This window comes from Gossypium raimondii, chromosome 8 (assembly GCF_025698545.1).
Source record: "Gossypium raimondii isolate GPD5lz chromosome 8, ASM2569854v1, whole genome shotgun sequence".
In the NCBI taxonomy this organism is placed as follows: Eukaryota; Viridiplantae; Streptophyta; class Magnoliopsida; order Malvales; family Malvaceae; genus Gossypium; species Gossypium raimondii.
The window spans coordinates 27,261,059-27,273,271 of NC_068572.1; the positions used below are offsets into that span (position 1 = coordinate 27,261,059).

The following is a 12,213-nucleotide window of genomic DNA, read 5'->3' on the forward strand; positions in this document are numbered from 1 at the left end:
GTTTACTACGGTTAAAAGTGTATATGTTCTAGTAATACCTCCTACCCTATTCCGGCATCAAATACAGGTAAGGGGCATTACATTTGATGAACAAAATATTCAGGCCATACAGATTTGTGGTTGTGTTTATTATGACATGCTGATTTATTCTCGAGATGAAACAGAGCATGCCCGGTATTTAAGAATCATTTTATAGACTTTGCATGAAAAATAATTGTTTGCTAAGTTTAGCAAATGTGAGTTCTGGCTCCGAAAAGTTGAATTTTTGGGACATGTAGATCGGAAGACAGTATTAGAGTTGACCCTAAGTAAAATATCGGCTATAGTGGACTGGAAACCTATGAGAAATGTGTCAAAAGTTTTTTGGGTTTAGCTGGATACTACTGGAGATTTGTTAAAGGATTTTCAATGATTGCTACACCATTGACGAAACTAATCCAGAAAGACGTAAAGTTTGAATGGTCTGAAAAGTGTCAACAAAGCTTTAATCAGTTGAAAGCTTTGTTGACTGAAGCCCCTGTGTTGGTTTAGCCAGAGTCCGATAAGGAATTTGTGATTTATAGTGATGCTTCGTTAAATGGCTTGGGCTGTGTGTTGATGCAAGAAGGCAAAGTGATAGCATATGCTTCTCGACAATTGAAACATCAGGAGAAAAATTATCCGACTCATGATTTGGAGCTTGAAGCTATTGTGTTTGCTTTAAAGACTTGGCGACACCATTTGTATGGATAAAAATGCCATATCTTCACAGATAACAAAATCTTGAAGTATTTGATGTCACAAAAAGAATTGAATTTGAGACAACGTCAATGGTTAGAGCTGCTGAAAGATTGCGATTTGATCATTTATTATCATCCGGGAAAATCCAATGTTGTTGTTGATGCTTTAAGCAAAAAATCCCTGTTTTCTTTGCAAGCATTAAATACTCGATTGATGATGATTGATGATGGTTCTATTTTAGCTGAGTTAAAAGCTAGACCGATATTTTTACAGTAGATTTGCGAAGCTCAGAAAAGTGACTCAGAGTTAATTACTAAACGGGAATAGATTGAATTGACACCTGATTCAGACTTCATGTTAGTTCAGATGGTAGTTTTTATTTCAAAAACAGAATTTGTGTTCCAAGAAATTCTGATGTTATTCAGAAGGTTTTACAAGAAGCTCATAGCAATAGCTTATCTATTCATCCTGGCAGCAATAAAATGTATAGTGATTTGAAATAGACGTACTAGTGGCCAGGTATGAAACGAGAGATTTCAGATTTCATATCAAAATGTTTGATCTTTCAGCAAGTTAAAGCCGAGCATCAGGTACCTTCTGGTTTGTTACAACTTGTTATGATTCCAAAAATGAAATGGGAACATTTTATGATGGATTTTGTATCAGGATTACCTCTATCACTGAGAAAGAAAGATGTTTTATGGGTTATTATGGATTGTTTGACAAAATCCGCACATTTCATTCTAGTATGTGTGGATTATTCACTTGAGAAATTGATAGAATTATACGTTTTTGAGATTGTTAGACTGCACGGTGTACCGGTGTCTATTATCTCTGACAGGGATCCACGGTTAACTTCTTGATTTTGGAGTAAATTACATGAAGCTTTGGGTGCTCGACTACATTTTAGTACAACGTTTCATCCACAAATCGATGGTCAATCTAAGTAAGTGATTCAGATACTCGAAGATATGCTTCAATGTTGTGTTTTAGAGTTTGAACGTAACTGGGAGAAATATCTTACGTTGGTTGAATTTGCTTTAATAATAGTTATCAAGCGAGCATAAAAATGGTACCGTACGAAGCTTTGTATGGTAAAAAATGTTGAAATATGTTATACTGGACTGAGCTGAGTGAGAAAAAGTTATTAGGTGTTGATTTGATCCGAGAAACCGAAGAAAAGGTTAAAGCAATACAAGACAATTTGAAAGTTGCTTCTAATCGTCAGGAATCTTACGTGGATTAAAGATTTAAGAAATAAAAGAATAGGTTTAGTTAAAGTTCTCTGGCAACATCACAGAATCGAAGAAGCTACCTGGGAACCAGAAGAAGCTATGAACTTGCAATACCTGAACCTATTTTCTGATAAGATTTTTGAGGACGAAAATTCCTTTAAGGGGAGAGTTGTAACAACTCATTTTCTGTTATATCAGAAATAGTGGTTTCGAGACCATAATTTCGACGAGTAAATTATTATTTTACTATTGTTCTAATTTTTACAAAATTATATTAAGGTGTAATAAAATTTTGTTGAGAAATTCTGATGTTTAAATGGTTAATTAGGTGAAAAGGACTAAATCATAAAAAGTGTAAAAGTTGAGTTCCAAAAGCTAAGGGGGTCTAATGACTATGAAATCTTAAAATAAAGGACTTGAATGGTAAATAGACCATTTAATGAGTTAGTGGATAGTTATGGACAAGGTTTGAATGAAATTTTGATTGTTTTTAAAGGGTAAAATGGTAAATAAAGTTAAAAACAAATAGGCTCAAATCATCATTTTCCTCACATTTGTTTCTTCTTAACCGATTCTTCAATGGAGAAATAGCTAGGGCTCGACCAAGCAATGTTTTCACTTGCATGGTATGTGTTCAAGCCCCGTTTTTAATGATTTTTATGTTTTTGAGTCCATTTTAGCTTCATCTAGCTAGCCCAGGGATTAATTTGGAAAATTTTCAAAGGTTGAGTCCATGGATGTTTTTAAATGAGTTTTGATGTTAGTTGATAGATTATGAATCCTTATTGAAAAATAAACATGTTTTGTTAAATGATTTTGATGAAATTTGAATTAGGGATTAAATTTGTTAACAATGTAAATTTATTGGTTTTGTTGTGAAATGTTGGTAAGGATGAGTTATTCTAAGGTCCCTTACAGCATGGGTTAGGGTTGAATTAACTTGAAATGGTTAGATTTTAAGTTATGAGCTTAAGGACTAAATTGTAAAAAGTTAAAATGTTAGGGGAAAATTTGTAATTTTGTATAAATATTAATTATGGATTAATTGAATTATATAAGTACTTAATTGAATGAAAATATTTATTTAGATTAAGATAAACTACATACGGACTTAGATCAAGGAAAAGTAAAACCTTCGGATTAGCTTGGCTAAACTATTACGCCCCTGACTATTGAGGTAAGTTCGTATGAACTGTAATCGCTTTCATACTAGTTAAATTGAATGTTCATTAGGTTGATTTGATATAAATGAATTTATATATATGTATCAATGCTATAATGAATTGACGAATATTAAGTCTCAGTTGAACCTTAAGAATTCTTAGGATACAAATGACATGTCATTAGGGATTTCATGTTTTGGGTGTTGGTCTTGAATGTCCTACCGATGGATGAAGTCCTGCATTTGTTTCAGATTCTCTACAGGTCGTGTAAGTAGGATCATGTAGCTTACATTCCGACCCACAGCTCGTGTGAGTAGGCCCATTTCACAGCTCTCGTGTGCATTAATGTAAAGGAAATGTTACGGTTATATGTAGAGGCATGCTTTGTGTGAGTTTTCCTAAGTATCCGATGTAATTCTAGATAGTTCAATGGGCAAGAAAAGTGAATGAAATGGTAAGTATACAAATGGATCGATTCATGATTTAATGAAATGATTTATGAACTAAATGATGTGATTACATGTATAAATTTACTTGTTTATGGATGAATTCATTTGAACAATGTACAAAAGTACTAACTTGTGAATTTGATGATGTTGTATAGGCTTATGCCAAGCTTATGGTTTTAATCGATATTACACTTATGCTATATACATTATGCAAATAAAATGGTAAGTTGTGTTTAAGTTTATAAGAACCTACTAAGCAGTTGTTGCTTACGTAGTTGTTTTCCTTTGTTTTATAGATCATCAAAAGCTCGATTTGGTTGGAAGCTCGTCGGAGACCTATCACCTATCCAGCAGTCAAATCGGTAGTTTTTGAGTAATTTTGGCCAAGGTTAATAATGGCATGTATTAGATGTTAGGAAATGGTGATTCGGTATGTTTTTCTTTGAAGATTATGTTTGGTTGATGGATTTGTAATGCTTGTTAAGCTATGTCATCTTGGTACTTTAGAGTTCTTTTGAACAAGCTTCTTTGGTAAGTTGATGATGGCTTACAAATGGTAAATTAGGGACATGATTTGGCACATAATTGAGCTAGGTTTTTTTGCATGAATTGAGGTAATGTTAGCATGTGTAGGTAAATGATGTGTTGATGCTATTGTGGTGCCTTTGAATGGCATATTGGTTAGGTGATTTAGGATGTTTGAAATGACATGTTTATGCATGTTTGAAAGGTGTTTGAACCCCTTGAACGTGTGCTTAATTGGAATGAATGTTTATGCATGGTTTGGTTATAAAATGGCTTGATTTTAGATAAATTTTAGGTTCACACGACTTGAGACACGAGTTTGTGACAGAGCCGTATGAAACACACGGCCTGGTGACATGGTCATGTGTCATTTGAGGATTTCTTAGGGTTCAAGCAGTGAGTTACACGCACATAGCCTAGCACACAGCTTGGCACACAGGTGTGTGACACGGGCATGTGACCCTACCCAGTGAGTTACATTAGTGAGGACGCAGGCTGAGACACAACCGTGTGTTCCTAGTTCGAATGTTACATGGCTTGGGGTGATTCCACATGGCCATGTGACCCCTGTTTCCATTTTTTGCAATTTTTTTCCTAAAGTTTTCATTTTGTTTTAAATTAGTCCCGATTTGTTTCCAAGCTATTTCTAGGGCCTCAGAGGCTCGATTTTAGAGACAAAATGCATGTGAATGAATGATTTATGATATGTTTAAGGTAATTAACGCTATAAAGGTAAATGATTTTTGATTGCACAGTAATGTTTCGTAACCCTAATCCAGCGACAGATACAAGTTAAAGGTGTTACAAAAGTTGCACGCCCCATAATTTATTTTAATTTCGTAAATTCATGCACAAGCAAGTAAGGTAGCTTAGTCGTTAAGAGCTAAAATAAATTCCTTATTGTCATAGGTTCAATTCCCCACATCCTCATTAATTTTTGGCTCATAAAACCATGGTCAACACTCTGATTGTCGTCCACAACAATTGCCTTATAGGCAAGAATTTCTTTCCTCATTTAACTAGTCAACCTGCCATCTTTAGCCCCCTTTTCACTCCACATGTTCCCTATGATCCACTTTTCAAGCATTTGTCCCCTAAAGCAAGCTTCTCTTTCTTCTCAATTTTTTACCTTGAACCATCCATCCCACCTAAGGTAGCCACTGTTCACTTTTTTTTTCATTTTTTTTCTCCTCCTCTCCTTTTTGTTGTTCCTCCCCTTGATCCTCCCTTTCTCGTCCTTTTTTCTTTCATTTTTAGCCTTCAAACCACCCTTTTTATCCACCGTTTTCTCAACTTTCACCACCTCACCACCACTGTCGGACCTCCATCGTCGTCGCACCGCCGCACCGCCACCACCATTACTCACCGTTCTTCTCCATTTTTCATTTCTTCTTCAATTCTTTAGTCATAATAGAACTTCTATTCTTCCTTTCCTATTTTCATAAAATGTTTCTAATCATATTCTGATTCTTTTATTTTGATGATGGTTTTTCTATAGACTCTATTTCCCTATTTGAATCAATACCCCCAGTGAACTGTCAATCCTTCTAATTCGATCATAATAATGTATGTATAGGATAATTTGGGATAATCATCACTTCTTTCCTATTCTTTCTATTAAGGACCGATTATAGTAATGATTATAGATATCAATTTTGTTTTGATATTAACAACTCATATTATTCATATGTTGAAGGATCGTTTACTATCAACGTGGATCACCTCTAACTTTGGAAGGGAATCGCTACTCTGTTCTAGCCGTAACAGCATAATTGTTGGTTTGGAAACCTTGATTAAATTGTTCTTATCAAAGAATAATTAAGATAACGATCTAATAATGAATCATCATTTTATACTCAGATCTGCAATTAAACTAGTTAGATCCAAGTGTGGGTGTTCGAAGGAGTCTAGTGTTGCATTGGATCTACCAATCAAGGTGTGAGTCTAACCTAATACAATATTGTATGATTAATTGATAAACAATAGTTAATATTGATTCATATTATTAACACTATAAAAATATGGTTGTACGTGAATACATTAAGTATTCAAAGTGGATGATAGATCCTTTAAAAGGATGATACCCAAGTAAGTGTCTTTGAACTGATTAATCTGTGATGATGTGAATGTGTTAGTGTTGCTTACTGATAAATGAGATTATCATTCACATGTATGCCCACTAAAATTTTTGTATCTATGCCCACTAAAATTTTTTTATCTATATGCTACTACTAGATCCCGTAAGCCTACAACTGTTTGAGGAACTTCCAAATTTAGTGCAAGATTTATTGCTGGTGTGATATTATGTTCATATTCCAACACTCCTGATATGTGATTTAATGGTGTTATTTGATAAGCATGAAAAATATATCATGCCACTATTTCTGTTAATGAGATTATCATTCGCATGTTAGCATGCCCACTAAAATTTTCGTATCTATATGCTACTACTAGATCCCGTAAGCCTACAACTGTTTGAGAAACTTCCAAATTTAATGCAAGATTTATTGCTGGTGGATAGTAATAGTTCTATGCTATGGTGTGCTTTTGATATAATCGCTTAAAGATTGTTCTTTTCTACCAAAGTAAATTACAAACTCGTATATGTTCTACTTAATTATTTTATTTTTTGTTTAATTAATTTTTTAAAATTTTAATATATTTTAATTGATATATTAACTAATTTTAATCTAATAGATTAATAACTATTCAATTATTGTTTTAACCAAATAAATATATAGATTGAACCAAATCTACAAAATTAATATTTAAAACAAGATTAAATATATAGATTGAATATATGAAACATATTTCCTAGCACGCACTCGAATTCAAATAATAGAGGTAAACACTCAGTTCATAAATTCTCAATATTTCCTGCAATCTAAAACAGCCAGCCAGAAATAAATAACATTGACAGAATCCTTAAGTCTTTCCCATAGTTAGGGAGGAGAAACCTTTCGAGTGTCCAGCCCAGTGAACCACTAGCTTACCGAGAAATACAGCTGCGGTATGGGGTATTCCATAATCCAATCAAACAAAAGTTCCCAAGAAATTCAAGTCAGAATCAAGTTAAGATAAACAGTGAAAAATGAAACTCGGAAGCTGCGCTGGCTCGCAAAATGCTCAAAGCTGCAGAGTAACCCCACTGCAGGACAACAAAGGAGAAGGCAGTGGCAGAGTTAGTGCCCAAAAACAAGAGGGAAGGATTTCGTATCCTTGGCGAAGGTTTTTCACATTTGTTAATGCGTATTACTGTTAAAAGCTTAACCCTTGTGCATCCAAAAGTGGGGGAATTTTCACAATGAAATCACAATTTACGAATCCTCTGTCATATTTGACATACTAACTAATCATAATCATATGAAAAGAGTAAGGACCAAAATACAAGTTTGTAGCAGAATAGTACAGCAGTTGGCTACCCTGTAACAAAATTTTACGCTTTCCAGCTGCACAAAGAGCCATTGATTTTTTGAGGTAGACAACCATATATACTCACGAAGAAGGAAAGATTTCCTGCGCTATCAGCTGTGAGAGTGGGCAATGGGTATTGGCTTACCATTTCTATACGCCGCAATAAACATGCTCTGCATAGCCAAGGGATCAAAATCAAATGGATCACTTGTTGGTAGTTCTCTGGTTGTGTCACACTGCAACAAGGTCACAAATCTGGTCCTCTCGCCACTGAGCTTGATTTGCAATGCTTGGCTTTTTCCATTTATGGGGATCAAAGCGAAAGAACGGAACAAGGGAATCACCACATAATCATATAGAGAGTAAACGAAAATAATAAAAGAAAATCTCATCAGAAAACAAGCAATAATGGAAGGAAAGAAAACCGTTCTTGTCTCTTGATAAGTTCACCCTGTATTATGCAAAACATTGTAAACTCAATATCCATCCATATTCATATGTAAAACAAAAAGATACTTCATACTAAAGTCTTCTACCAGTTTATACTTACTAAACTAAAAGCCTAATCAAGTCGAAATCGACCAAAATGACCTATCTTCTGATCTGCTTTTGCACCATGGCACCACCATCTTTAGCTTCTTCAACTGACCGACACCAAGCTCTCCACATAACTGAAACCTTGAAAACAGATATCAACAAAATCAACCGGAAGCCTTTTAGTTGTGTGATCGACTGGATCAAACAAAAAGAGACTGGACTGATTTTCTCTATCTCTAACTCCCACATGTTTAAACACCAGTTCACGATCTCCCCAAGTCCCCACTGGAACCAAAGACTTGGAAAAATTCTCGACCACAACCATATTAGACCAACGCTTCATCCCATCTTCACAATCGCCTTGTACCCAAAACTCGAAGCGGTTCATATTATTACCATTAGCAGCAAATACTAACGGATATACAGCAACAGCCAATAATCCCATGTAAGACACAACTTTAACATTACCATATCGAGTAACAGGTGGCAAAGGTATGGTCTTAAACACCTCTCTTCCCATATCAAAGGAGATAACAACCTTTCGATCCGCGAATCCTTGCAATCCAATGGCAGCCCAATTCAAACTACCATCAACAACCACTCCGTCTTGTCCTCCACATAACAGAGCTAACTCGAAACGTTCTTCTATCTCTTTCCAAACCGCTTCCCTCAATGAATAAACTTCAACCCTTAGAAAAGGCGACGCATCATTTCCTCTAAAAGAGACTATCCTGACTAGTTTATAATCATTGTTGAAAGAATCAAAGCCGAAGCCATGAAAGACCATCCAAATAGGGTTATCTCTGGAGGAAGTAATCAAAGGCAAAGGGAGACGTTTAATTTGTTTAGTTCCAGGGTTCCACATAGCGAAATCAGAAGCATAACAAGGGGAAATATCAAGACAGACCAAACCATCGACGGAACCCACAATTTTCGGGAACAGAGGAAGTGATTCTTCCAGGGTGATACGCAAGAGCTGGGTGGCGTAACTTAGTGTGGGGTTAGTGATGAGCCAGATCCCGTAGTCCCAACCAGACTGGGAGTGGTAGCGGCGGATGAGGAGAGATGGGTCAGTAGAAGAGCGGCGTAGATGGGCGGCGATGAAAGCAGGGGCTGAAGTGAGGTCGGCCCAGTTTTTGGAAACGGATTTGAATCGAGTTAGGGATTTCACGGGCAATCTAGAGAGGATGTCGGTGATGGTATTTTGAGGTAACGACAATGAGGAAGCCATGATTCTGGGCCTTCTTCCTGATCCTGACCAAGAATTCATTCGAGTCTTTTCTTTAACGTGTTTGGTTTTTCAGTCTTCACCCCGAAGAACTCAGTTTCTGGGGTTACATTCTCTCTTAGGCAGCCTACTTAGGGATATTAATAAAAGATGTTCTTAGTTTCAAGTCAATAATTATATGGGAATAAGTTTTTTCTTTTTAATATAGAAAATAAATTAATAAATTTATATAAATTTAAAATATTTTCTTTTAAAAATCAATTTTATTTAAGTTCGAAAGAAATATTATGTTTCAAAGACCCAACTCTTTACATGTTTTTTTATGAGTCGGTTTCAAAATTGTTCAATTTTATCATTAAATTCTTTTTCGATACAATATAAATATTGATTGTTTAAATAGTTTGTTATTATGTTTCGTAATAGAATTGAGAGAATGTAAAATTACGGGTAGAATGTGAGATTAACTTGTTTGGTTCATTTGACTAGACTATAGTCTTACTATATTGACTCATTAGACAAATAATTAAGTTAGTGTAACACCCAAAATAGGACTTAAGAGTTTTAGGGTATTTTAGGATTTTATCTTTAGAATATTCAAAATTTTGTGACATGGTTTATCGAAAATATTTTTGTCTATGGTTTTTAGAAAATCAAGTCAATTTTTGAAAAAGGTGTTTAAAAAATCATTAATTTTGAAATAATGATTGATTTGTAAAAGGGTCAAAATTGTGAGTTTTTAATAAGCAATTAAACCAAAATTTAAATTTTAACCTATTTCTTTCCCCACCTACAGTAAAGTCACGTAAAAGTCTTCCCTTTTGTTTTATGTTTGCCGTCCCTTTACTCTCTCAACTTTCCCAACCGATTTTGAATTCCAAATCCTAATTCCTTTTGATTTCTATCATCTCTTAAGTTATAAATCTCTATAGAAGTTAATAAAAACACCCAAAAACACCATAGTTTTCTCCATTGTCAAGCTTGTGAGTTTATGGGTTTTCGATCAAACGCTCAATTTTTCATCATCTAAGGTAATGATTCAACTCCTAAATAGTTTTAAACGTTATTTAGTCTTTAAAACTAAGTTTTTAGCTATTAAATCACATGTTTTAAATACAAGTTGAAAATTGGGTCGTTAATTGTGGATTTTAGGATTTTGAGTAAAAAGCATGGTTTCAAAGTGTTTTTAAATTAGTTTTGACATGATTAAGAGGTCTCTAAACTTACTTTGAAGTTTCATTAAAGATTTCTTGAGTTTTAATGAATTTTTGAAAATAGCCAAAAACATGTTGAAAAAGTCGATACTATGAATTGAGTAGTTTAGCATAGTTTAAAGGTTGAGAATTAGTCGTAGGTGAATTATAAGATGAACGAAATTGGTTTTAAGCGAAAAGATTGAGTATAGACTGAGATATTTGAGTTTTAAGTTTGCTATGTTAAAGGTTTCGATTACATGAGAACTAGTTTAGGCTTATGTTTTTTGTTCCTTGTGGTGAGTCGTTGGCTGATTTTCGAATGTATTGTTGTGTGAAATTGTTGTGTTGAAGTTCCGGATTCGCTAGGGCCATCTACGAAGCTAGGAAAGGCTAGTTTAAGCTTTCGACTTTTCGGCGAAAGCTTGTTGGTGAGTGTTTGGAATAATTGCTTGTAGACATTATTCAATGCGTTATTTGAGAATTTAATAGTAGCCTAAACCCCTACTCTCAATTCCGAGTGTAAGCTTTCTCATACTTATGTTATCTTATGACCTATGTGCTTATGTGTTTGTCAATATGTGAATTGAGATGAGATGCTATAACATGTGATATGTAGCTATGATAATTGTTGTGAAAGTGAAAATATGTACATGTTATGTATATGTTAAATGTTAGTGAAAGTGTTTTACTAAAAATGAAAATATGTAGTGATAGTGCATGGATAATCGGTAAGTGATATGTGTTTAACTTCAGATATTTTGGGCTTATGATCTTGAAGATGTTGGATATAGTTAGCATGCCATAAGATTGTGAGTACTCACCTATATGTACCATGATTTTGAGCGTTAAGGCCTTGAGACATGTTGGAAGGGTAAGGGAATGTGAGCTAAGCTCCATTCAACGAGACATGTGAGGGGAAATAAGGAGAGTGTTAGCTTTATGCTTCACTTTTGGGACATATTTGACTCTATGAGTCTATGTGGTGTGTTGGAGATCCGTGCATCCAATGAGTTATGATAGAGCTCGCTCTTATTTTTCATAGCTCAAGTACCAAATTATCTTAAATTATGAATATATGTGTATTGTGGTATGTGTTTATATGACATGTGACAATTATATAACATGTCTTTGAGTATTACGACATATGCTTGAATGTTATGTGATCGTATGAGTATTGCGATATATGCTTGAATGTTACGTGATCATATGAGTATTGCAATATGTGCTTGAACGTTATGTAATTATATGAGTATTGTGATATATGCTTAAATGTTATGTGATTTAATGTGTAATGTGATATATGCTTAAAAGTGAATATGTTTACCATGTAAATGAACTAGTAGATAATGCACGAGTAAGTATAATATGACACTAGAGTTGGACCTGTTGAGCTTGTGCTATATGGTTGTTTCGTTAATGCTTGATGAATTATTTTCATGGTAGTTGTTATAGGCATTCACTGAGCTTGTTAAGCTCACCCACTCCTTTCTTAAAACCATTGTAGATTAATAGTGTGCCGGTGTGAGCGGCGTAGTTCCAAGGGGTGATCCAAGCCAGAGCTTTAGTTGTTATTAGTAGGTGTTCTTTTAATGATTTGTGCTTTTCAGAATAAAAGGTGATGTGGTAGACTTTATAATGGTTTTGCTATAATTTTTGGTTAATTGCATGCCTATTATGCTTGGTAATTTGTGGACTTTAAATATGGTTTTTGGGACTGTTATTTGAGATATTTTGGTGTTTATTTTTTGA

The 12,213-nt window shown here is 34.5% G+C and overlaps 1 protein-coding gene across 1 annotated transcript; it reads right to left on the reverse strand.

Moving 5' to 3' along the window:
- Positions 1-7,915: 7,915 nt before the first annotated feature.
- LOC105791117 (F-box/kelch-repeat protein At3g23880) lies at positions 7,916-9,371 on the reverse strand. Its single transcript, XM_012619032.2, has one exon. It carries the CDS (start codon positions 9,311-9,313, stop codon positions 8,147-8,149), a length of 1,167 nt encoding a protein of 388 aa, XP_012474486.1. The 5' UTR covers positions 9,314-9,371; the 3' UTR covers positions 7,916-8,146.
- Between the last annotated feature and the right edge of the window lie 2,842 nt (positions 9,372-12,213).

Coding starts and splice junctions, on each gene's coding strand:
- LOC105791117 (XM_012619032.2), bottom strand. CDS start 9,313: ATGAATTCTTGGTCAGGATCAGGAAGAAGGCCCAGAATCATGGCTTCC.